Source organism: Leuciscus leuciscus, assembly GCF_965113295.1.
Source record: "Leuciscus leuciscus genome assembly, chromosome: 11".
In the NCBI taxonomy this organism is placed as follows: domain Eukaryota; kingdom Metazoa; phylum Chordata; class Actinopteri; order Cypriniformes; family Leuciscidae; genus Leuciscus; species Leuciscus leuciscus.
The window spans coordinates 4,569,417-4,596,540 of NC_138735.1; the positions used below are offsets into that span (position 1 = coordinate 4,569,417).

Here is a 27,124-nt window from a genome sequence, read left to right on the forward strand (position 1 = left end):
GCGGGGCCGGAAGGCCTCGTGGAGGAGGCGGGGCCGGAAGGCCTCGTGGAGGAGGCGGGGCCCGAAGGCCTCGTGGAGGAGGCGGGGCCGGAAGGCCTCGTGGAGGAGACGGGGCTGGAAGGCCCCGCTGTGGTGACGGCAGGCCTTTTGGAGAAGGTGGGGCTGGAAAGCCCTGCTGTGGAGGCAGAAGGCCTTGTGGAGAAGGCAGGTGAAATACATCTACCTAAAAAAGGTAACTCTTACAGCTAACTACAAAGCTCTTAAAGCAACATTCCACTGTGTTTAAGTTAATTCGCTCACTTGCTGTCTACCAGAGAGTTAGATTAGGCAGGGACATGTAAGGAATATGACTTAGCTCAAATGATTATAGGGAATCAAAATTATGAATCGGGTTGATTCATCTATATTCTTACAATATTAATAAATTATTGAAGCTGAAATTTTGACTTATTCGTATACATCAATGTTCAATTACAATGAATTATAATTCAATCATTAATATACCAAAATGTCCCTCTTTCAGATCAATTAATCAGAATAATTTTAAGGGAAATTAATGTATTAATTAAACAGTTGTTTGTCCCGCAAACTGGTCGTAAAATTAATTCCATCAACTTCTCAACAAAATTATCTCTTTCTTATAATTCGAAGAAAGCTATATTTTCTGGCCAAGAAAATTACTTTCTTGTTCTTATAAAATGTAGGTTACTTAACAGTAGCGCATTTGTAAAGCGTAGCTTGATCGTCATTTCATTGACTTGTAAAATGAACACTTATACAGAGACAATCTAGGATATAATGGGTCTTTAATAATTTGACTAATACTACATCGAACTAAGGAATACAAGTTCTACAATTTACATGAGTATGCATATAACAATACAAACAGTAAAGACAAATACAAGACTAAACGAATAACGAAAATGAGAGAGAGAGAGAGAGAGAGAGAGAGAGAGAGAGAGAGAGAGAGAGAGAGAGAGAGAGAGAGAGAGAGAGAGAGAGAGATCGGACAATGAGAGAGATGAGAGAAAGTGAAACTAACATGTGCGATCAAAGATCGATCACAGTTAGGCAAAGTCACAGGCAGGGTAACCTCAAGAGACAACAAGGAATCAAATCACCTTAAAAGTTCAATAAACTTATCTTGCAAAATGGTTCTCTTTGTTGCTGAAGAACGCCGAGTTCGTGCGTGTGTCCTAAGAGCAGCTGCGTGTGTTTCTTTAAGAAAGCAGGGCTTGCTTCGGTGTGCGCGGCCGCGGGATTTTCAAAAGAGTCTTTTTCTTTGAGTTGAAGTTGCTTGCTGCGTTTGCTTCGCTGAGTCCGAATACGAAAATAAAGAAAAGACTTAAAGAAAAGAAAAGAGAAATTCATTCACGAAAACGGTGAATGAATGCTCCCAACGGGAGCCATATGGGTCTTCTCGCTGATGAAGCGGGTTCGTAAAAGTGCTCCCGGAGATTTCCTGAGTTGGTCTTTTATGGAAAATATGGGTTGACGCCTCTGTTCGCACGAACAACCAATGAACGTCCAAAGATCTGAAGCGGGAAAAAGTTCTTTGTCTCTGGGGGGCGACACCCACTCGAGGGAGTTATGGTGTTGTCTTAATACTCTAGTAAGATGATTCATATAGTAATAATCATATCATTGCAATCTATTATCGAGATTCAACTCCGTTAAGTCTCAAGATTTAAAATGATATAAAACATGTCATATGAAAGATTATGGGAATACACAAAGTTACATACTTGTATGCATCTTACAAACATTTTAAAGTTTTGATTAATACACGATAACATTGCAGATACACAAATTTGATATGGGAAAATCAAATCCTTGTTTATACATTTCTTAAGTGGTTATACATAAATGTAGGATTAACACTTTATTCCTACTCCTCTCCTGGAATCTCAGTTTGCTTGACATTCTGTTAGGGCAATAAAAACCAAGTGGGGGGAAGGCAATTGCCAGACAATCTTGAATGCTGATTCTAGATTACACATTAGAAAACTACACCTCTATTATAAAGCAAAGCTAATCACACATGCATAATGGCATTGTACTTATATGAAAATGATATTTCTAAGTTCTAATACAAAGGTGTGTGTGTGTGGGGGTGTGATGTCACGTAGCAGGAGGAAGTTTCGTTATCTTTCTGTGGTCCAGAGAGGGGAAGGGGGTTTGGAATGTCTCTGAGGTGCAATTAGTGTCGTAAAAGTCCATTTGTCGCCGACTAGCTGGAGCCGACGTATGATATACATTTGGGAGTCAGGAGGTTACAAGCTTTAGTAAGCTTAGCAAAGAACGTTTTGGGAAGGAATGTGCTTAGAAAACACAGAGAGTCTGAATTTGTTAATTCAGGACAAACGAACGAATGATTCAAATAGCCCAGTCGCTACAGTCCCCCTTTCCGTAGGATGAAGTCCCTGCGTGGACATCATCGGACGGCAATCATCACGATGGGCAGATGACAGGTGAATCATGAAGGTCGTGTAGCAGGTGGATCATGATGGTCGTGTAGCGGGTGGATCATGATGGGGGAAGGCAGGTGGTTCTTGGAGCTGAGGATTCAGCTCGATGAGGTTCGGCGTGGTCTCTGACTTGGCACCCCCTTTCCGGGGATTCCGTCTGAAACCTCCAGGCACGGCTTTCGTGAGCTTGGCTGGATTGCATCCCGTTGAGTCTTCTGTACAGGATGGAGGCCAACCTAGTGTCAGGGTGTGGCTGATTACCTGCAGAGATGCACAGCACAATGTCGGCAGCGGTCCAGGCTTGGACCGCAGATGAAGTGTTCAGAACGGGCAGTCGAGACAGTGCTCGGAGGGCTGTGTTGACAGGAGCAGGGTCGATGAGTTGGGACCCCCTTTTCTCAATCCAGAGTTCCAGTTCTGGATCTAAGGTGAAGTTGTAGTTCTTGAAGGATGGGAGTTCCAGTGCTGTTTGGTACTCTTTGCTAGGAAGATGGTACAATGCCAGGCCATCAAGGTGTAGGGTGACACCTTTCGGTACTTGAAGTCCCGTATCCTGGTTGAGCATGTTGACACGGCTGGTTCTGTCATGCTGGTCGTGAGTGACGGTGGCTGTGCGCACAGGTGTGTTAGCGAGCCACCTTTTACCTACAATCTCTGCTTGCGTGACTTGTGTGCGAGGCTTAGCTTCGGCAGGGCAGAGATAATGAATGTCTTTAGTCAAAGTACACATGTGCGGGTTTGAAGCCGAGTACAGTTGTGTGTCGCTGTCGTGGTAGGCCACCACGTCTGGAGTGCGTATCTTGATGTGGGCGTCGTCTTTCCAAAACCTGACCTTGACAATGTCTGTAAGTCTGTAGACTTGGCTTGACTCGCTGATGGGTAGGTTTAGGAGAAAGCCCACTTCTCTCTGTTCGGGATCGACGTAGAGTGGGATGGCGCTACCCAGAGAGTAGGCCAGGTGTATTTGTAGAGGGTCAGCCGGCATGGTGATGGCGGAAGCCAGCACAGTTAGCACGAAGCTTAAGGGTATCATGAACGGTGGGCTTCTACCCGTGGCTAGGCTGTCATTGGAGGAGCTAACCTCCCACAGCATGTCTGTCGTTGTGACCAGCTGAGTCGGGGCAAGGTCATTCTGTAAGACAGTAAACAGTGGTTTCATGGAGTTCACAGTCTGGTTCGCTGCATTGACATTGGACATACCAATGGCTCCGAGCAACGCTCCCAGGAACCATCTGGAGTGGTGGTTGGTGCTTAGGAGTCCCGATTGTGCAACAGTCACTTTCTCAAGTTGGTTGAGCATGTGTTTGACCTTGGCCTCGGCATGAGAGAGGGAGTCCTCTGTCCATTGGGCACTTGTCCAGATGTATTGGGCTACGGAGCTGGGGTAGTGTGCTCTGTGGACCGGGCAGGGCTGGATGAGTCGAACGTGCACTTGCTGGGGGTAGGTCCTGCAGTCGGTGATCATGAGTCTCAGTTGTTCTCTCGGTGGCAGCTGTTCTCTGGTTGGCTGACAGTACAGCATGGCGAACCACAGCAGCAACCTGGTACAGACAACAGGGAGAGAGAGAGAGAAAGGGGAGGAAGAAGCCAGCAAGGGTTGTCTTTGATTGGACAGGGCAGTCTTTTTACTTCGTGGGCGGCGACTGGGTTTAGTTCGCCTTGGCCCATGTTTTGCCACATCTTGCTGTCGGCTTGTCGCTTGCTTCAGTGTCTCGTCAGTGTCTCTGGTGCTGCGGTGTGCAGCGCATGATGCGTCGTGGGCATATATTACCCCCCCTTTGCTCCGTTGCCTCACAAGCTTTGGCGCTGTGATGTCAGACGGTGCACAACCCAGAATTGTTTTCCGCGCTCGCAGCATGTGCTTGGTGTCATGCAGTGTTCTGAGGCATTGGTTGTCAGTGAGGTCAGACGGCGTGTGAGGGTGGATAAGCAAAGTCTTTATGTAGATGTCAGAAGCCCGCATGTCCATTATGTTTTTCTTTGTAAACAGCGGAGCCAGCGTAAGCGGCTCTGAGGTAGGCAGTGTAGCTTGTAAAGTTCTTATGCTGTGTGTAATCACTTCACGCTTGAGGGTGGGTGGGTGGGTTTGAAGTGACCACAGCTTGTTGTTTAGTGCGCCAGGTTTGGCGATGGCATGAGTGAGGTCATGTCGCTGCAGGTCAGTCATGACCTTGAGGCAGCAGGTGTCAAAGTCTTTGGTGGGCTGTAAGGTGCAGGGTAGCGGATTCGAACCTTCAGTTGGTGCTGAGTCTGTGTCTTCATGGCTGGCTGTGGGAGTTCCCATGAACTCTGTGGCCTGAAAGTCTGGCTCTGCGGAAGTTCTCGTGACCTCTGTGACCTGACCGTCTGGTTCAGATGACCTGTGTGGCTGAAGAGGAAGAGGTTCTCGCACTTGAGCCCAGACTTTGAGCTGTTTCAAGTCCAGTAATGGTTCAAAACGATCTAGAAGGTCTCTGCCGATGAGGAACGGAAAAGTGTCCATTTTTGAGATGAACACTGGATGGAGTAGACTCAGAGGACCAATTGTCAGGTGAATGTGAGCTACCTGTTCGAGCCGGATGTCATGTTGACTGTATGACTGTACGTTCAGTTCACAAGTTTGAGGTGTAAGAGTTTGATCTTGTCTCTTAGCTTCACATTGGAGTCTTTTGAAAAGTTGATTTGAGATCACCGTAATGTCTGATCCTGTGTCTATCAGGCTTCCATGCTCACTGCCTTTTCCAACGTGATGTTCAGGTAGAGTTTTTGGGCCACCCCCTTTTTGATCAGGTTGCCCAAAAACATTGGCATCGGGACAGGTGTAACGGTCGTTGGGTGGTTAGGACCGGTCTCGTGTAGCTTGCTGTGGAGGCAGTTAGACAGAACAGCGTTTCCTGGTACCTTGGTATTTTGGTACCTGGTGTGAGGAAGTGTGCCGTCTCGTTCAGGGTGTGCAGCTGTCAGCTGTGGAGCTTTGGTGATGCTGTCACCTTGTGATGTGACAGTTAGCTCTGTGGTCTGTGGATGATGAGCAGTGTTCGAGGTGCTTGGCTCAGTCAAATGGCGGTCAGACGGTTTGGTTTCAGTTCTTATGCTTAGGCATAAGATGTCTGGCTCGTCCTTCTTGTCTTTCTTGCAACGTTCCTGGTGAAGAAGCTCTTTCAGCACCCTTAGGATCTCTGCTGTTTCAGACGTGGCTGCACTGTGGTTATCTGATGTGAGCTCAGGCTTGAGCTTACCAGTGTCGTGTCGAGAGTGGTTCCACTCTCTGTCGGGGCTTGTTGTCCTGGACGGTGGAGATCGGCTCTTCTTGGGTCGCCGGCCGGCTTCCCAGAATCTTTCAGAGCGCTCGCTCTGGTGCTTTGGACGAGCACCACCGCGATTGTGTTGCCCTCTGCTGGTTTGGAACGGTCGTGACTCTCTGTAAAAATGTCTGTGACTGTGGTGTTGTGGGTCACCCTCTAAAGTCAGTTCTGAACAGTGCTCAGAGACAGAATAGATTGTGGGGTTTTTCACAGTCTTTTCAGAAATAGTCTTTTGCTTGGTGTAAGCTTTATGGGCTAAGTCACGCAGCTGTTGGGTAGACATGGTCCGTGCATCGGCCAAAACCCCAATATGATGGGATAAGGTTGGATGGAGATTCCGCAGGAAAAGAGTTTTAAAGGTAACATCCTGTTCCATCCTGGGCTCATTCCGTGCTCCGAAGAAGGCTTGTCGGAGTCGGTTGTAGTAGATCTGGGGGTGTTCACGCCGACCTTGCTTGAGGTCTACAGCAACGATGAAACCTTGATCGGAGTCTGGATCAGAGAATTCACGGATCAAAGCTTGCCTTAATTGTTGGGAGTCCGTTTTGACAGTCTCAGGTTGGCGGTCTAGGAAGCCACGAACATCACTACTAGCCGTTATTCTTAACAGATACAAATTGTCCCAAGCTGTCACGTTGGCGACAGTTTGCAAGTAAAAGTCAATGTCTTTTAAATAAGCATGAATGTCACAACCTTCTGCAGAATTTGGATCGAACATAGGAATGTTTCGAGCTAGCTTGTCAAGTTCTCGGGGGGTCGTGCCGTGGTTAGTGGCATGGGTTGTCTGAAGGGGTCCTCCCCCTTTTGCTGCTGACAGGTGATCTTGAAAGCTGGCTGGTGATGTCTTGAGCGGTGGGCTTATATCTCCCTTTTCAGCTCTGGGTTCTTGGCTGAAAGGGTTGGGGTGGCTGGATGGGAGAAACTCTGTGATGTGTGTTTCTCCGTTCCAGCCACTCTGCAGTCTGTAAGAATGTCTCAGTTCTGCATGAACAGTGTCAAGTTCATCTTGGAGCTCGTCTCTCTGCAGAGTAAGCTCGCCGATTTTAGCTCGGGCCTTTTGCAAATGTTTTTCGCAGGCCCTGGCTTTTGCGTCTGTTTCTTTTAGTTCAGTCTCGGCTCTCCGTAGAAGAGCGTCACTTTGTTGGAGTTTTTCGTTGAGTTCTTTTCTGGTTTCTCTCTCCAACTGTTCTCTTTGGTCTGTGTCAAGGCGCAGATCTTGCAGGGCATTTCGAAGTCTTTCTACTTCTTTCTGTAGCTCTGGATCTGTGGCGTCCTCTTTCTCGCGCCGGTACTGGGTCTCGAGGAGGAGCTGATCTAGACGACTCTGGGTTCGGGCCTGGTCCCTCCGGGCCTCCTCCGCTTGAAGCTTAAGCGCTGCGGCTTGCTGCTCCAGGTCGATGTTGCTCCGTTCGCTGAGCCTCGCCTGGGCAACGACATTGTGGGCGACGCTGCTGACGATCCTGGCCCCGTCTTTGTAGTTGTAGCTTTGGGTAGGATCGTGTGTTATCAGTTCGTTTAACTCGGTGTCCAGTTGCGTTTGGCTCAGATGCTGCAGGTCACTGGCGTCCTTGGCTAAGTGCTCCCGACGGACCGCGGGACTGGATGCACGGGACATATTGGCTTCACTGTAGGCGAGAGAAGCACAGCACACACACAAAGAGACCAATGCAAGTTCGTTCTAAGGTTGATGAGCTATACTCATACGGGCTATGCCGTTTATGAGAATTTTGGGCTAACTGATGCACAGTTAGACAGTTAGCGGAGCCAATTGACTTGGGTCGAAGGACCCGAACTAGAGATTTGACAGGCAGTAGCCTCGCGGGTCATGTGATGACACCGGCTGCTTGGTCTGTCGCCCTATTATTTAGCTTCCTTGGTGGCTCTCACAGGTTACTTGTCTCTAGGTGAAATGAAAGAAACAAATCACAACAGAACAAAGGATAGAAAAGACTGAGGTAAAACAAAACACTAGTGATGACTAGGTCTGAAATTAAATAATCAGAATAGTAACACAGTACGTGTTCAAGAGGATAAAGAGACCTAAGCTATTACCACTGCTAGGGTTTAGGATAGGCCAACAGGTGAGTGGGGGCTATCGGGGGGGGGGGGGGGGGGTAGGAAACCTAGGAAGATGGTATGGCTTAGAGAAGAGATGGGCCAAACACCTAGACTGTACCCGGGGGAATATCTAATATTCTGTGGCTTATAGTAAGTGGAATGGGTTTTACTAAATTTAGATTAACCTGTGGTGAATTGAAGCCGCTCTGGTGGGATCCGTGGCTCAGTCAACCCCTCCGACGGTTCCCAACTCTTGATCGCAGTGTTCTCGGGCAACTTCGTTTTCTCCCTGTACCTTGCTGCGCCCTCTCAGACAACTTGCGACTTTAAAACACAACCTGGCAACACCAAGGTTTCCCCGGCCAGACAACACGTCAAAATTGGGTTTTAGCCCGGAACTCTCTCGAAGAGTGGCCCACTTTTAGGCCTCAGTTCGGGTTTATTGTCCCAAAATTGCTTTGTGTGTGTCGGCTGGCGCGGTTGACCTTTGGAGTGCCAAATTGCTAATGTCGAAGTTGCGTGCCGCAACGATGGTACGGGATTTGAAAGTGTCCGAAACTCACGGAACGGCAAGTGTCAGTAACGCCGGTTGGGCAACCTCGCTCGCGGAAACCAACCCGAGATGACTGCAACTCCCCACAGTGCTCTAGTGAATGCCACCTATAAATACACAAAGGATAAACAAGTGAAACTTAAAGTGAATTAAGGTTAGTTTGTTTAAACCAAATTGATTAATTATTTATGTGGCAATAAGAGTCAAAGGTTTTACTAAACAAAGGGAGATTATGATAATGTTACTTATCAAAATGACCTAACCCAAAAGAGAGATAGGGAAAGAATAACAGTAGATATAAAATAATAGAATAATAATTAAAATTTAAAAATAAAATCAAAATGAAATGACAGGATGAACCCAGGAGAAGAGGCAGGCCGCAGTAGTGGGTTTTCACCACAAGGGGGCGTGCTCCCTCTCTGTGCTTAACCTGGCAAACAGAGAACTTAATTCAAATCAAAAATTCAAAACTTGTTTAAATTAAAATTTAAAATAAGCATGTAAGGAAATGTAAAAATAAGAATGATCTCTTATAATAATCCAGATACAATAAAGTATCAGTCCTATTTATAAAAATAATCAGGAGAGAAAGACGATATAAAAGAGTGAAAGGAGGAAAATAGTGATGCCGACTTAGTATCCACAAGGCCACACGATGGTGCTGTTTCCTTCAAGTGGATGTAAGTGGCTGAATACACAACTCAATTTAAATTTAAAATTCAAACTAGTTTAAATCAAATTTGAATGAGCATGTAAATAACATGTAAAAGGAAAACTCAGAATAATATCCCATAATAATTAATGGTAACAGTGAAGTCTCATCACTAATTATTAAGATAATCAAAAGAGAAACGTGGAAGTAAACAATTCCCGACAGGATTTGTAAAGAGAGAAAAGAGAGCTGAGTGGACCGACCTAGCGGGAGGCGGCCACTAGGTGCCGTTGTTTCCTCTAAGGCAGTGGTTCCCAAACCTGTCCTGCCGGCACCCCAACACTGCACATTTTCTTTGTCTCCCTAATCAAACACACCTGATTCAACTCATCAGCTCATTAACCCATGTGATAATGAGCTGATGAGTTGAATCAGGTGTGTTTGATTAGGGAGACAAAGAAAACGTGCAGTGTTGGGGTGCCGGCAGGACAGGTTTGGGAACCACTGCTCTAAGGGAATGGCTGAGATTTAATCTAAGTTTTAATTCAAATCTTGTTTGAACCAAACTCAGAGTAAATGTATCAGTTAAAAGCAGGAAAATTGTCTAACACAAAATAATATTCGCACGAGCAAAGCTGTAAATGCGAATAGTTATTTAGAGTTTAAACATTAATTCACAGGGAAATGAATTCAGCCATAAAGAGAGCGTTATCTGATAACTGGCCACGAGATGGCGTTGTTGCGCTCATGCAGGCGGAAATCAGAGGGGCAAAGGGTTAATTTGGGGCTGCTAAACACTTACGCCCTCTGGCGTTTAGTCAATGGAATTACACCACTTCAATGTGATTCAAACGCTAAAGCCGCTTGTCCACCAGCGTCCGATCAATTTTTGTTCCGACGCGACGCCAGTGACGTTTTCGCTGCTTTTCGCGCCGGGAAAAATGTTAAAAAAAATATGAAACCATAGCAACGGCCATACACAAATTCTCGCCGCCGAGTTTCCATTGGCTGCTGCCCCGCGTTTTGACGCTCTCATTTGCATAAAGTATCCACCGAGATACTTTTTTGCAGCGCCGCTGTTGACCAAATCGACGCGACGCGACCCATCATGCTTTGCGGGGGCGTTTTTGCTGCCTGACGTAGTTCCATTGGAAATGAATGGGCTTTGGCGTCGCGTCAGAAATCGAGACGCTGGTGGACAAGCGGCTTAAGAGCTTTCAGCTCGCGTCACGCGCTGATTTTCTGCAACAGTCACAAATTAGACAGGTCTCGGCGGACCTTTTGGTGCTATTAATTCTGCACAGGAGAGTATGGCGGGGTTTCTTCGCCGCAAATACTCAAATGTGGACAACAGGAATTTTCCGTCTGTTGCTAGACTCCATACACACTTTATCAAAATAGCACTTATGATTTAATGTGTCGGTTTAAAAATTGGGTAGCTAATCCATTTTTTTCGACCAGGAGTTTTATCGTTTATTTTTGAATATCACTGTGGCTAACCACGAATTCAATAACGATAGCATGCATGCAAGGCCTAAATGTTTAAAAAGGAATCTCGCTTTAGAAACATATTTATTAATACCGGTAGTATGCACGTGAGAATTCTTCGTTCACAGCGATGTAAAACAAATATTAGAAATGTATCAACTGCAGAGATATTTCTTCATCTCTTAACAGGACATTTGTAATATCAAATAGGCTACTGCAGTGTACGTAGCATTTAACAGTGCTAAAATTGTTTAGGCATATTTTAGCAACTTGTTAAAATGTAACGTTAGGCCTACTGACTTCGTTTTTTTTACCTTGGACAGTTAGGAGTGAGTTCGCGATGCGACTTCATTTCATAATTTCATAAAATATGTGCACAAAAATTATTAATAACCATATAAACAGATTGAAATTGAATATTGTTCATAAAACAAAGTTTGAAACGTGCCCGCATTCTCCACCATCTGTAAGGAATATGACTTAGCTCAAATGATTATAGGGAATCAAAATTATGAATCGGGTTGATTCATCTATATTCTTACAATATTAATAAATTATTGAAGCTGAAATTTAGACTTATTCGTATACATCAATGTTCAATTACAATGAATTATAATTCAATCATTAATATACCAAAATGTCCCTCTTTCAGATCAATTAATCAGAATAATTTTAAGGGAAATTAATGTATTAATTAAACAGTTGTTTGTCCCGCAAACTGGTCGTAAAATTAATTCCATCAACTTCTCAACAAAATTATCTCTTTCTTATAATTCGAAGAAAGCTATATTTTCTGGCCAAGAAAATTACTTTCTTGTTCTTATAAAATGTAGGTTACTTAACAGTAGCGCATTTGTAAAGCGTAGCTTGATCGTCATTTCATTGACTTGTAAAATGAACACTTATACAGAGACAATCTAGGATATAATGGGTCTTTAATAATTTGACTAATACTACATCGAACTAAGGAATACAAGTTCTACAATTTACATGAGTATGCATATAACAATACAAACAGTAAAGACAAATACAAGACTAAACGAATAACGAAAATGAGAGAGAGAGAGAGAGAGAGAGAGAGAGAGAGAGAGAGAGAGAGAGAGAGAGAGAGAGAGAGAGAGAGAGAGATCGGACAATGAGAGAGATGTCCCTGTCAAATGAATGTGTCTGTCATTCATTTGGTTGTCAAAACAAAAAAACATAGCTTTCATTTTAAGGAATCAGGATTAATAGCCTTTGTATTTAATTTAGTCAGGACTAAAATACTACCCAGTGTTATTTTACATTTGATTACTTTATTCAGTCTCTGTAGTATTTCTGAATACTAGTGTTAGACCGAAGCAAAAACTTTTCTCTTTATTTCTATTTATTGGTATCTTTATTCTATTGTATTTATTTGTGCTACTTTTTTCAATTTAATTCAAAGATTGAAATCAAGCTTCCTTGTGTTGTGTAAATTCTTAAGAACAAAATTACCCCATTGTAAAAATGCAATGAGTGAGCATACATTTAGGCGAGATAAATGTAATAAAAAAAAAGTCTAAACTCCCCCCTCAAATAAAAAATCCCCCCCATAAGAATCACCTAAGGGGGGATTTCCCCCATTTTCCAAAATGAAATTCAGGCCCTGCATAAGAAAGAGTATGGTATGTACTGTATCCAACAACTTTTTCAGCAATTTTGCTGGGCAACTTCTCAACCGATTGATTTAGTTCTGATTGGGTGTTCATGATCATTTTTGTGGTAGGACATAGGTTACACATGAGGGTGTGTGTGTGTGTGTGTGTGTGTGTGTGTGTGTGTGTGTGTGTGTGTGTGTGTGTGTGTGTGTGTGTGTGTGTGTGTGTGTGTGTGTGTGTGTGTGTGTGTGTGTGTGTGTGTGTGTGTGTGTGTGTGTGTGTGTGTGTGTGTGTGTGTGTGTGTGTGAGCGAGCGAGCAAGTGAGTGTGTGAATGTGTGCCTGTTTTAATGAACATGTATAAAAAGACATACCTAGATAGTCCTTAATTGTTTGCCATGCACTCCATACTTAGTTTGACATCTGATTTCTTCAAAACCACAGGGTCAACAGGGAAGAGAAAGCGGAAGTCAGGCATGTTTTGCATTTGTCAGTTTTTTTTAATGATATTGTTATTTGTAATAAATTCTATGATGAGCAAGACCGTTTCTGAATTGTTTGCCTTTTTTTAGTGGATATATGTATTTTTCTATCCCACAGAGGCAGAAATGGATAAAAGCAAAAGAAAACAAAAAAGTAAGTTTAAATGACTTAATACATTTGCATTCAGACTTGATATTTGATCATTTTGATGTGAATGCTTGACCTGAATATGTTAATGATGTTGTTGTGTTCCTAATCTGAGTTTTGATGCCTTCAGATTGCTCCTACCACACAGGCCTGGGTATTTATCCAATTAGGAGTGCTCTGAAAGAAAGAGTGAGAAAGGTAAGACATGCATAACTGAACACCATACTACTCTTTATTTGTTCTATTTACGTCAAAATAAAGTCAAGATGTTAAGTTAAAATACCCGTCAATCACAGAAGTAAAGATGGCAAATAGTCAAATAATGTAAATATTGTATAAAGTATACTACAGTCTCTTGACTAAAATACTTTAAATATCATGGTAAAACATGAAACAGGAAACATGGTGGCTGTTACCAAAGCCTGATGCAAAAGAATTGTAAGCATGTATTGTTGTTCCTGTCATAGGGCCAAACAGAATTACTTATTGACTGGGAGCCTTGTGAAGCATGGTATGTGATCTACTATATGACAAATACAGAAATAAGATTGCTCTGACTCTCTATTTCACTCTCACTCTTACACATGTTTTGAAGTCAAACGCTTTTACCTAGACCTGTTTTGAAGAATGTGCAAATGTGTTTGAAGTTAACATTCCCAATCTAATAATTGAAATATCACATGTAACGTCATTCTTTCCCTTCTGTTTTCAGTGGGAAACAGTGGACTCCTACTTGGGAGCCCAAGGAGTCATTTGTTTAAGTTTTTTAATTTTGTTCATTTTGTAATATATGTAGTTTTATGTATTTTTATTGTACATTCCATATTCAATAACTTTTTTTATAGTAATTTTGTTATATTTCTATTCAAAATAAAGTGTTGTTTACAAGCCCTGAGTTGAAGATGGTAGATGTTCAACATTTTCTGCCATTTCAGAACTGGATAATTCAAGAATGCCTAACATACAGAAACAGGTTCTTCTTTTGATATGTGGTTTATCAAGAGGTTAGTAAATTATTCAACCGAGCAAAATGTGTGCACAAATGGAAGCAGGACTCTTCATTCTCTCTATGCTGAGTAACTGACATGCTGTAAGTCAGATGCAATTTATTGTAAAAAAAAAAAAAAAAAATTCCCTCACTGATGACAGTGTTAATTATTTAAAATGAATGTGCAATATCCATAATGGTCATCACAAACACGTTTCCAACCTGGCAGTTTCCAACATTCATACAATAGAAGGTGATGTAGTGTGATTATTTACAATATTTGATAATTTGTGATTGTTTTGGGGGGTTGTGTGTGTGATTGATTTAGCTGAAACTTTATATTCTTGGTGTTTTAAATGACCTTACATCTGTCCCTTTACTGATGTTTTACCAGTCACTGCTCCTGATAGGCTGATGTGGTCCCACTCCATTATTTGGTTTCAGTTCCATCAGTGGTCCTTGGTAAGGTAGATAAGTAAGTGTTGTACTGTTTTGGACATCCTCAATTTTTTACTTTACCAACTTCTGTACACCCACTGGAAAATGTCAGCTGAGCATTACATATTTGTCTCCCCCCAACCAGAAGCAAGCTGAAGAAGCCGGTCTTTCTCGTGTCCCACTTCTCTGTAGAAGTACCTCTCCACTGTTTGGTCGTTGATCCTTGGTAAGTACATCTTTCACTTTCATTTCACAGCCACACAATATGTCTGTGAATGACTGTAGTAATTTAATAAGTAAGGGATCATGTGTAGAACGCCAGTCATTATATTGAAAATAACTCCCTACAAGGCGAACAGGTCTTGCTTCATTCTGAAGGGACTTATTTCCCAATAATGACTGGCATTTTGGCCATAAATCTATGTTTTTCCAATTTGATTTTTAGGCTCTCCTGTTATATTGTGGTGGTGAGACTGTAGAAGGACCCAAAAAGAAGACCCAAGACGATAAGAATGCTCCAGTGGACAATGGTGGTGGTGGTGGTGCCGCTTTTACCTCATGCCGCTTTTAGCACACGGCTGTCCAATCAAACAGCCTGTTAAGCCTAAACACAACCCCACACACCTGTCCACCTATCATCTGCTTGCATCCCTGTAGTTTCCATTAAATGTATATTAAATTCAATTTTTGCAAAATATTGAGATATTTTTGTCACTTTCATACATATATGCATAGAGAAGACAATAATTTTGAGATACTTTTGTCACTTTCAAATAGACAACATTCAACAAAGTACAAATTAATTAAAAGAAGCAATGTCTGTAAATGAAATTAGTATGCATTACATTAATAAATATGGAATAGTTTTTAAATTTAGTATGTTAACAGTGTTTTATTGTTAAAGGTAGTTGTGCAGTTTGTGATCTGAGTTTATTTGATGTTTACAGTCAAAAAGATTATTCCCACTACTCCGGGTGTGCCCCCAATGTGTGTGGAGTGGACACTCTTCCTCTGATTGAATGTTCATGTATTGATAATCCATAGCATAAGTAACAATAAAATTTTTTTCCTTCTAACAATGACTCAGTGCGTAATTGGGTGATATTATAAAGTTCTGTAGTTTCATGCAGCCTGTTTATTGTTCTTTAGCCAAGCTGTACAGGGTGTTGCCTAGCAACAGGGGTCAGAAGTACACATTTTTGATATATTTTGTATAATTACACTTTTAATCGTTTGTCATTGAATGATGTGGTTCATATAACATAATTGCACATGAGATGGACCAATAACCGATATAATTGTAAACCATATCTTAAGTAATAAGCATAACACATTTCAGAAAGATCTGACAGTGTTTTAAGGATTCAAGCCCTTTTAAATGTGCCATTTTTTACACCTTCGGTGGGCTCTACTGAGGTAACCTGGGGTCCAGGGGCAGTAACATTTTCTCAGATGCTTCCTTCTATCTGGTTAAATATCATATGTAATTTTATTGCCACACACACACACCAGGCATATCATATGCAGAGATACAGTACAATATCATGAGTATGTCATGAACAATAATCACGACCATAAAACATAAAGATATGTGCAATTTTGGCAAAATAAATTCAGATTTATATGTTTTGCTAAATATATCCAGTTTCATAGCTAACCTGCTTTGGCAAGTCAAGGGCTCAGACTCGGATCCTCAGACAGCATGTGGACAGTAATTTTCGGGACAAACCAGTTCACTAAATAATTCTCCAACCATTGACAGAACTGGTTAGGGTTAGGGTTAGGGTTAGTCATTGTCACAAGCTATAGGCTTTTAGAAAAATATATGGTTTTGGTAGTTGAATCAGCTGTCCTTCAGTGGTAAATAGGCCAAAATGTACCACCTGTAAAGTTGGTTCCACAATCTACAATATGGGGCTATGTAAACTGTAACCCATATGCTAAAAGCCTGTGCATGTCAGTTCATATGAATTAAGACATGTTCTATCCTCCTGCTTACTTCGGTGCATCATACTGCATACATAGCCCCATATTCTATATTGATGAACTAATTCTCCAATGCATCAATCTCATCCATGCCCTCATCACCTCCAGACTGGACTACTGCAACAGTACTCTCTATGGCAGTATTTACCATGCTCCTGAAGGACCCCCAACACTGCACATTTTCTTTGTCTCCCCAATCAAACAAATTAAATGTATTATTATTATTTAATGCCTCTAGTGCTGCTCTGTATTTGCATATACACTCACCTAAAGGAAGGATTATTAGAAACACCATACTAATACTGTGTTTGACCCCCTTTCACCTTCAGAACTGCCTTAATTCTATGTGGCATTGATTCAACAAGGTGCTGAAAGCATTCTTTAGAAATGTTGGCCCATATTGATAAGATAGCATCTTGCAGTTGATGGAGATTTGTGGGATGCACATCCAGGGCACGAAGCTCCCGTTCCACCACATCCCAAAGATGCTCTATTGGGTTGAGATCTGGTGACTGTGGGAGCCATTTTAGTACAGTGAACTCATTGTCATGTTCAAGAAACCAATCTGAAATGATTCAAGCTTTGTGACATGGTGCATTATCCTGCTGGAAGTAGCCATCAGAGGATGGGTACATGGTGGTCATAAAGGGATGGACATGGTCAGAAACAATGCTCAGGTAGGCCGTGGCATTTAAACGATACCCAATTGGCACTAAGGGGGCTAAAGTGTGCCAAGAAAACATCCCCCACACCATTACACCACCACCACCAGCCTGCACAGTGGTAACAAGGCATGATGGATCCATGTTCTCATTCTGTTTACGCCAAATTCTGACTCTACTATCTGAATGTCTCAACAGAAATCGAGACTCATCAGACCAGGCAACATTTTTCCAGTCTTCAACTGTCCAATTTTGGCGAGCTCGTGCAAATTGTAGCCTCTTTTTCTTGTAGTGGAGATGAGTGGTACCCGGTGGGGTCTTCTGCTGTTGTAGCCCATCCGCCTCAAGGTTGCTTCACAAATGCTTTGCTGCATACCTCGGTTGTAACGAGTGGTTATTTTTCCCTTTTCACACCATTCTTTGTAAACCCTAGAAATGGTTGTGCGTGAAAATCCCAGTAACTGAGCAGATTGTGAAATACTCAGACCGGTCCGTCTGGCACCAACAACCATGCCACGCTCAAAATTGCTTAAATCACCTTTCTTTCCCATTCTGACATTCAGTTTGGAGTTCAGAAGATTGTCTTGACCAGGACCACACCCCTAAATGCATTGAAGCAACTGCCATGTGATTGGTTGATTAGATAATTGCATTAATGAGAAATTGAACAGGTGTTCCTAATAATCCTTTAGGTGAGTGTACATTTGATGTATGTTTTAAAAATATATTAATTTTTTTGACAATTGGTCAACAAAAGTTCTGAAATCATACACAAACCATTAAAACATCCATATTTTGATTGATTATTATGATAAAAAGAGGTGTGTTTTGAGATAAACCCAATTTCACTGACCTTACCAGCCGTGGCAAGCTTGATGTACCGGATATACTTGTAACACCTTGTACAGTATATAAGTGTTACACCCATTAATTTATGAAATGTCAGCATGTGGCACATATTTTGATTCAGGGACCTCCAGCTGCTTGTGTGTTGTCAGGAGGCAGAGCATAAGATTGGAAAAATTTTGATTTCTAGAAAGCGCTATTGTCAGTGAATGAGTAAGGTGTGATTTTACTTAGCTCATATATAAACCTTACAAGTCCAGAAAAGTGGAACAACAGTGTAACCCTGACCAGGCTCCTTTTTGCCCAGGCAAAATTAAATGGGAGACCACACATGGATTAAGATACAAAAAATAGTGATTTATTACAGTAAATATATGAGATGAAAAATGAGAAATAAGCAATAATCAGTATAAATGATATGGTATGAAATAAAAGTGTGGCGTAATCAGTCATATGGCAAAAAGGCGAACAAAAAGAAAACAATGTGATACAGGAGCGGAATAGCAGCCATAAAAGTCCCTCACACTGCCCAGGCTGCAATCAATCGATTACAGACACCTGCCCGGTAGCTCCTCCCTGAGAGACACAGACACAAACAGAGTAAACATTAAACATGTCCCTATTCAAACTCTGGAAAACAAATGTAGTATTAATGTTATCTTTACTCAATTTGACAGGTTACATAAATCAAGGGTATTAAAAAAAAAAAAAGACACTTTTCACATAATCATTACCTGCACTCCTCCTCTTCATTTTCACTGGTGTCTGGACTGCTGAAATCACTTTCATTTTCCTCTTCCAGCTCTATAGCAGAGCCCCGAGGACCCAAAACAGCCTTGTATTGAAGATGCACCTCTTTCAACGTATCCGAAACTTCAGATAGACGTCTTCTGCAGAGACAGGAAAGGCCCTTGTTTTGCTTGTCTGTAAGTGAAAAGTGAAAAACATCCAAATTACCATGACATACATTTACATTAATTCATTTAGCAGACGCTTTTAGTTAAACCCACAGTAGGACAACAATATGCAAGTGCTATGACCTTTCTCAGTTTGATCTAACGCAGTACAGAAACGTTTTTGGGTTTATTTTTTGAAGAGAAGAGTAATGTTAGTATACTAGATCAAGTGCTTTTGAAAAAGATGCATCTTCAGATGTTTCTTAATAGTGGCTACGGACTCAGCAGCTCTGGTTGAGATAGGCAGATCATTCCACCAGCAGGGAAGTCATGGTAAAGGTCTGAGAAAGAGATTTTGAGCCTCTTTAAGATGGCACCACAAGACGTTGTTCGCTTGCAGAGCGCAAGTTTCTGGATGGCACATACCCACCTTGCTTTATAATATTTGTTATAACTCATCAAAATTAGATGGTCAGTGTAATGTTTTTCAACTGCTTTCTAGTAAGATATGTCTGTTGTTAGGTAAAGTTAAAGTATGGTGTCCTTAACACCATTACTTCCTTGTTTGATTGGTATGGTTACAAAGATGAAACTTGCCTTCCTCTGAAGTCTTTCTTTTAAGAGTTGCCTGCAACTTCTGCAACCATGAGCAGTGCTGGGCCATCTCCTGAACAAGTATTGTCCTTTCCTCCTCCAGTCTCATTTTCAGCATGGCTTTGTTGAAAATGTTTAACTTGTCTTGGATTTGTGCTACAACAGAAGTAAAGAAAATGTATAAATAACAATTTTGACTTGAATCTTTACAAAATAAATCAGATGCCTCAGGAAACTCTGCTTACCGCTGCCATGAACCTCCCACGGCCATGTTGGGGATGGGTTGTCTCCTGATAGTGACTGCTCCACTTCATTTAGATCAATTGCCATGGCAGGCTCATGACTGTTATATGTCTCTATGTCTTTCAACAGCAGTCTCTTGCTCTCAGCAATTTTTCTCCGCAGGCGGTGACGGAACTTGCCGCTATCTGTAAAGACAAGCAGAAGGTATAAAAAAATGACCAAAAATACAGTGAGCAATTATCTATAGACAATGTAATTCTACCATTTTGGCGGTATAGAGCCTGCTTCCGCTGCCTCACGTTAAGGTAACGTCCCTCAATGGACTGCTCTAGGGAAGTACCTGTTGTATCTGGAAACACAACACAAAAACACAGGCTTACAGAGATAGTGGCATGCAGTATAGTAAGCAGTAGACAGCTTAAATATCATGATCTATGATCGCCGCCAATGAGGAAGCACAAAGTGAAACATGTTATTGGTTCAAACTTACCACCAGCTGCCCATTTCCTCACATCAGACACCCACACTGCTTCATCAGTGCAAGCCAAGCTTTCTTTAAGCTCCGCTAGACTTGCTGTCTCCTCCTGAAGCCTCTGGCAAGTCTAATTCGACAGTTAAACAATACAGTTACACAAAGCTACACAATAACCACAAATTGAAACCATTTACAGAGAACACACCTTCACATATCTTGCAGACAATGCCCGATGCAGTGTTGTGAATTTTTTGTAGTTCCAGGCCATAGCATGGATTGTAAGCATATCCACACGTGCTGTTGAGAGTAAATGTTGAGTGAAAATCATGCAATAAAGCAATAAAAAAAATTACATTAGAAGAGAAATTCTACAATTACCTCCTTTCGACATGTATTTAGTTGTTAAGGCACAGCGGGAGAGGTAGCTGTTCACCTGTTCAACTTCCTCCCCTGCAGTTGACCCTGCTCCTTCTTGGTTTTTGCCACTCCATGTAATCTAGAAGAAGGCATGTAAGGGATAATGTAATGTCCGCCGATCATATCGGATAATAAGTAACGACAAGGCGAACCGGACCCTGACGCACAGCAGAGGGACTTATTTTCCGATGATAGTTAAACATAATAAACACTGAACATACCTCACACTTAGAGGAATGTGCTGTAGCGTGCATGACGCTTAGGAAAGGCCTGGTTGATGTTAGCCCCTGGAGATCAGGAAGGATGTTTGCTGATTTGTGTAAATATGGCCAGTATTTACACATTACATCCATGGCGATAAACCTTGGCTTTAAACTCATCAACTCCTTGTGCAGATACATGGGGTAGGCAAAGATTTCACCTAGGGATATAAAAATTATTATTGTACATTCTGAAGAGATCATAATGGGAAACTCAACCAAGCAGGGGTATATAAGCTGCATACAAACAACAACAATACAAAGTTACATTTAACAGCAAACAATTTATTATAATCTCACCTCTGAACATATTGAGCGCTTTAAGGAGGAAACCATGCCGACACACCGCAACCTCCATGCCCTCTTCGTCCAACTTGAAGGTCCTCCTAGAAGTCTCCTTCGCTGCTGTCCACGAGGAGCTCCCACATCTGCCTTGTCCAGGTAGCTGTGATGTAAATGAAACACACTATAAACATACTGTATATACTCCTTGTAATTTGAAGCTGAGGGCAGTTTTTTCACCAATGCAAATACAATCTGGGCTGTAAAAGCATACTAATTATATTAAGAAATAATTTGAAACCTGCCTGTTTCACAGCTTTATGCAGGACATCAACAAATGTTGACACAGATGTGTCTTCTGCAATAAATGCTCCTTCAAAAAACGAAGAGTCGGAGCTGAGGAAGAAACCAAACAGAACATTAATCTATGCTGAATATTAAATATAAAAAAATCCAGATCAATCTATACTGGAAGAAAAAAATATCACCTTCCGCTTCGGAGAAACCGGTATAGCTTCCTGTTGCCATCCACAGAGATTGCCAGCATGTCTGGGGTGCAAGCAGGGCAGGTGAAAGGTGCACCGCAGGACATGCTGTCTTCCTCAAAAGCACAATATGAAAATTCGAGGAAGCTGCGCTGCAGCGTGTCCCCGCACACTGGTCCTGACTGAAAGATGCATTATATTAAATGTTACTTTGGAGATGTCTACATATGGTAAAGAATTCTATAATATGGTGAATACTTACCCACCCACCACACTTTGTACGGTGCTCCAGCAGCTTTGCCAAGGCTTGTCTGGACAGTGCCGGAGCGATGACTTTTAGTTCCCTCACACTGCTGAAAAGGTTGAGGGAATACAAAGTGGAAGAGCTGGTGGAAGCTGGCCAGTATCCACTGTTTATGAGGTCCATGAACTCTGGAGCCCACTGCTGCTGGCATGTTTGGCATGCAAACAATGGCTGGTGCATGTCATAACGCCCTTGGGTAATAAGAAAACAAACCCATGAATACCTGAGTTTTTAGAAACAATCAGCTGGCACACCTTAAGACACTTGGGCTACATCTTGAGTAGAATCACACCAGCATAGTTCAAATAAGTATATATTTTTTGGTTTATCATAATGACAAGATGTATTCTGTCGTTTTAGTTAAAGTACTATTATTTTCATTTTAAAGCAAAGGCAAAAAAAGGGGGAAACAGCTGAATATTCAAAAAAGATCAGAGTTTAGAAATATTACCATTGATGGAAATTAAAATGACTGCTTTGCCAGGTGACACAGTTATGCTGGGGACTTCACAGGGACATTTTTGAGTCACTCTCACCGTTGGCAAAATACAAGCTAGCAAAGGAAAGATAAACACAAAATTAGCCTACTAGATTTATTACATAAGAGTACAAAAGAGTTTTGCAATTACCTACCTTGGTCGTGTGAGCTGTATCCTCCCTCCCCTCTAACAAAATATTTAGATGGGGGAATAGCTTTAAAAAAGCCCTCAAGGACTGACTCCCTATCGTGGAGTGGCCATCTTCTGTGAGTCTTGCTATCGCAGGTTTCACAGAACCACTGGTCTGGCAGACACTCTCTGCATCTAGGAACGAAATAAATGAACCAATATAGTCATTGAACCAACTCTTTAAAACAGCCCTGACTCCACCATAAACGTGCAGTTTATCCGAAACATGAAGACATCAATTAGTGATGCACTCTAAAAACCTACAAAGTATGAGATCTCATTAATGAGATCTCACCTAACAACTGCAGGCTTGCAGCAATGGCTACAAAATGGTTGGCCAACATCCTGAGTTTGGATGAGGCATTTAAGGTGGAATGGCCTTGCCTCCTTCCATCTTTGTGAGGCTTGCTGCTGCCTGAAAGCCCATGATGATGATGCCCTCTGGATTTCAGGGGAGTCCGACATAGCAGAGAGGCTCTCCATGTTTTTTTCTGCAAAGACAAATATTAATTTAATTGACAAAGGACCATTTCTATGCAGACCCATGATTTCATAAAAATGGGTAAATATATTGCCAATGCTTTCAGTAACATAAATTTCAGAACTTTTCCAAATCAACTTTCCAACAATCTAGGGCCAAATTCAGCATACTTTGAAACATGTATCAGGGTAAATTGTATGAACGTGAAAATTGAGACGTAATTCCATTGGGACAAAATTGAAAATACTAAATGTGTGATTGAAACTACCAAAAAAGTGGTTCAATAATAGGACTCAGGCCATTGTGGACACAATTTGTGGCTTTGATGATTTATAAGCAGTTGATGTGGGTACAACTGACCCTTCGCTAAGCCACGTCCGATACCGCCACAGGCCAATTCATGCCTTAGCAGGCCTTAACTAGGCACGGGAGGTCTGGCAAGCTTTCGAGTTTTAACATTTTATGCCAGAATTTTACATGAATCCAGGATTTGGGTGAACCCTGCTTTCAGAACTGCCTCAGAAAATTACCTAAAAATAATTCAAATGTATTCGACCATATTTTACCAAATTCCACTTGAGGATCAAGACTGGCTGCAGGAAGATCTTCAGTGAGCAGGTAGTTCCCGATCTGGTTGTGTGTAACTACAACAGAGCACACAGAGAAATAAAACCAAGTTAGACCACCAACACAACTTGATTTATTGACATGATGTGTAACCAATTACTATTATTATTATTACCGGTAGCTGAGGCTTTGGGCCGCCCTCCACGCCTCCCCCTTGGCTTGCCAAGCCCTCCACGCCTCCCCCTTGGCTTGCCACGCCCTAAACACACCCTTTTTGGGATTGGCGGAGGGGGAACTTGCCTCTGCTCCTCGGATTCTTTCTGGGGGTTGAAGTGAAAATCATGATTAGGCTGTTAAATATATTTTTAACAAAAGATGCAATGGATATGAAAAAAAAAAAAACTCTTATCATAAACTTTATACCCTATATATTTTGAGGTGGAAAAACAATTTCAAGAAAGAATCCTTGATCAATGCATTCAGTTTGGCTGGACCAAGGAGTTCAAAAGTAAAAACCAAATCTATACCCCTTTCATAAAAATGTTTGACAATTGAGAGGAGCTAGATACAATCACAGACTGAATGAGTCTGAGGTACCTAGGCTTATATAATAGTCTACAAGAGTGATTATTATAGCCTAAATATTTCTTCAACCATTAAGGTACAATGGATTTTTTTGTATGTGGTAATACATAGAATAGGACTAGGACCCAATGTAGGCACTCTACTTCATTGCATCTGAAAATTAATTTTAAAAAAAATAAACGCCTAAAAAACACCTACCCTGGCTTCAGTCAGAACATGTTCTAAGCTCATTTCAAGAGCCATCCGTCTCCCCTCCATGTAATTGTCATCTTGACAATCGGTGACACGTGTAGTGGTCATCACAGAAACGAGGGGCAGACAGAAAAAGAAGGACAGACACAGAGATGGACAGACAGAGATAAGAGACACAGACAGAAATGAGAGACAGACCGAAAGACAAACAGTGCACAAATCCAGAGAGGTTGGCGCTTAAAAGGGCCTTTGGTTGTGGTGGTGTAATGATAATCTACTAGTAGGTGGGTAATGTTGGAAGAATCTAAAAACAAAAACAAAAAAACACTTGTTTACGGGGAGGGAGTTAATGGGACAGAGACAATGAAATGACTTAACAATGGATAAAATATAACATTTTTGTGACTGTTATGCACAGAGCTAAATATACCTTTTTTTAATGAGCACTGAAGTGCTCAATTAAAAAACTAAAATGGACTTGGTTCTGTTCACTCTATTTTCTTTAGCGAATTTTTTTCTATTTTCTCTATTATCTTTTATTTCATATTGAAAAATTGTGATTAGCCACAATAGTAGTTATGAATTTGTATAGTTTATTATGGATTTATGTGGGTGTTTATTATATAATTTTGCGTGGATTTTTAACAATGATACGTTAGGCTGTAAAACTAACCAATCTGGCAACACCGTTCTTCATTCTGAACATTTAATGTTGGATAATAATTGTGGCCTAATGTAATACTGAAAATCTTATATTCCCCTATGATTGTAGGCTACCTTACATGATTATATATGCGACAAAAATGAACTTGAATTCAATTAACGTTAGCTAACTTTGCTAGCCTGCAAAAATCGATATTTTGGTGCAGAAAGCTATAAAGTCTTCGATCATTTATCGTCATAAGAATGAAATGGCCACCTTACAAAGTTTCTAAACACAACTTCTTGTCCTAATTCAACAGTTTTTGATGTGTAAATGTAAGAATAGTATCCATCTCTATTAATTAACTCTTCTACTTACCGAGTGGAAAATCGCAATGGACCTTGGGATCGACCCATACGGTGACGTCAGCGTTATTAATTAGAGGATTTAATAATAATAAAAAATACAAATAAAACTGATTAATTGAACACAATCGTAGCATATGATATATATATATATATATTTATTAAAATCAGCAAACCTCCGATAAAAATACGTTTTTATCCAGCATGCTCTCTAGTTAAAGCAGTCAGCGTCCTAACTTACCTATGACAAGAAAATGCTTAAACTGCTTACTTGCACGCGCCTTGGAGCGTTGTTAAACTCATCTTTTAATGCCGTTTTACCTGCAGTTGAGCGTTGGTTTGGTCAAACTCACCTCTGATTTCCGGTTTACCTGCAGTTGAGTGTTGTTAAAATCACCGCTGAATGCGGTTGCACACCGTGTGCGTTGTTAAACTCACCGCTGATGAACGCGCTAAACCTTTGCGCAGAGGGCACTTTGATATCAGATTGCGAGGGTTTTTAAACATCAAAAACCTGTTGGAGGGCCAGATAAAAATGTTCTAGGGGCAGCCATTTGACTCGCCCTGAATATTTTTTTGGGTCGTGCTTATATATTCGGATTGCGGACAGGAGTGAGGAATAATTTGTTGTATTTTGATGAGCAAACCATCATATTTCCGTGCGGAAACAACTGTGTGCGCTATAACATCAACCAATTTTACATTTTCAACTAGCAGAATAGTACAGAATCATATTAGCAAGGCTCCTCAGCTCCACTCCCGCCCCGCCTCTTTGCCTATTTTCTGTTATCCGGGAGTGACGCAAGGCCAAGATGGCGACGGCCGGCTCCGCCTACTTTAGGCTTCAAAAATGCTCTTCAGAAACCTACGGGTGACGTCACGGACACTACGTCCATATTTTTTTTACAGTCTATGGTTATCACACGCGCAACAACTTAAAAGATTTGAACGACACGTTTAATTCATCTATCTGTAAATATCTTGATATTGATTAAACTTGCTCATTTTGTGGTCTTTTTGAAGAAACTGCTGCCCATTTATTTTGTGAACACATTTATGGTTTGATTTAAGTTATATTTAACCCTACTAATGTGACCCACCGTTATATCCTTAAAGGTATAGTTCACTTTGAAATTAAATGTTGGTATGTTTTAGCTTACCTCAAGGGCATCCAAGACGTAGGTGTCTTTTTTTCCGCAGTAGTTTCAATTTTGATATTTTTAGGTCAAACGGTTTCGCAGTAGCCAAGGCGACATCTAGTGTATATATCTATACCCGCCCGCGCTCTCAGATCACTTGGACGTGGCTGAGTTCAAGAGGTAAAAACGATATAAAAACTCTTCGTTTTCTCACACAAACCGCTCGTTTCGTGTCTTAGGCCATCAATGTGTACTTACGATGGGGAATTGTTTAATTTGGACGACGGGGAATTGTTTTAATTTGGACTCTGTGCATGCTCTTTGAGACCGTGACCATAGACCTGCATTATATGACTGACAGACAAGAACGGTTTGACCTAAAAATATCAAAATTGAAACTACTGCGGAAAAAAAGACACCTACATCTTGGATGCCCTTGAGGTAAGCTAAAACATACCAACATTTAATTTCAAAGTGAACTATCCCTTTAACGATATTATTTATTTTTATTACGAAATCCCAAAATTGTCATCTCTTGAATATGTTGTTAATTTCTTTATTTTATATCCAAACATTTTCATCCACAAGCAAAAGTGGCTTATTGCTTTGTTTTCCTCTTTTTCTTGTTGAATTTAACTCTCGTTTCATCCCTCAGGCCTGGGCCTATAACTAACAAAAAAATGATTTTTTTAAATGTATTATAATGAATTATTTAAGAAAATATATATTAAGATATTCAATCTTGTAGATTCTTTTTTCCTGTGTAAAAAATCTCATATTATGTATGCAAACCCATGATTGATATATATATATATACCTCATAACATAGTAACTCAACAGCCCTACCTAGAACGGTTT

The 27,124-nt window shown here is 41.3% G+C and overlaps 2 protein-coding genes and 2 long non-coding RNA genes across 4 annotated transcripts in view; 3 read left to right on the forward strand and 1 right to left on the reverse strand.

The window, feature by feature from the left end:
- The window catches only part of LOC309509533 (NACHT, LRR and PYD domains-containing protein 3-like), a 643,973-nt gene that overhangs the window by 117,107 nt on the left and 499,742 nt on the right, over positions 1 to 27,124 (forward strand). The gene's annotated exons all lie outside the window — the stretch shown is intronic.
- On the forward strand, positions 12,670 to 13,530 carry LOC309509633. Its single transcript, XR_014209955.1, has 4 exons — positions 12,670 to 12,756; positions 12,881 to 12,948; positions 13,218 to 13,261; positions 13,463 to 13,530. It is a non-coding gene; the product is annotated as an uncharacterized lncRNA (long non-coding RNA).
- Positions 13,924 to 15,092, forward strand: LOC309509632. The gene is made up of 3 exons (XR_014209954.1): positions 13,924 to 14,213; positions 14,322 to 14,402; positions 14,622 to 15,092. It is a non-coding gene; the product is annotated as an uncharacterized lncRNA (long non-coding RNA).
- LOC309509541 (uncharacterized protein) lies at positions 18,014 to 23,586 on the reverse strand. The gene is made up of 18 exons (XM_082184317.1): positions 23,518 to 23,586; positions 23,342 to 23,419; positions 22,590 to 22,785; positions 22,260 to 22,429; positions 22,078 to 22,179; positions 21,585 to 21,817; positions 21,326 to 21,504; positions 21,143 to 21,233; positions 20,856 to 21,000; positions 20,517 to 20,716; positions 20,257 to 20,374; positions 20,084 to 20,175; positions 19,894 to 20,005; positions 19,666 to 19,752; positions 19,406 to 19,588; positions 19,164 to 19,316; positions 18,405 to 18,594; positions 18,014 to 18,246 (listed from the first exon to the last, which is right to left on the reverse strand). Exons 3-18 carry the CDS (start codon positions 22,775 to 22,777, stop codon positions 18,219 to 18,221), a joined length of 2,271 nt encoding a protein of 756 aa, XP_082040443.1. The 5' UTR covers positions 22,778 to 22,785; positions 23,342 to 23,419; positions 23,518 to 23,586; the 3' UTR covers positions 18,014 to 18,218.

Excerpts from the sequence above, each read along its gene's own strand:
- LOC309509541 (XM_082184317.1), bottom strand. The coding sequence starts at position 22,777 with ATGGAGAGCCTCTCTGCTATGTCGGACTCCCCTGAAATCCAGAGGGCA. Across the intron at positions 20,375-20,516 it reads CACATTCCTCTAAGTGTGAG|ATTACATGGAGTGGCAAAAA; the intron begins GTATGTTCAGTG and ends GCCTTCTTCTAG. Across the intron at positions 20,006-20,083 it reads TGTCTGCAAGATATGTGAAG|ACTTGCCAGAGGCTTCAGGA; the intron begins GTGTGTTCTCTG and ends CTGTCGAATTAG.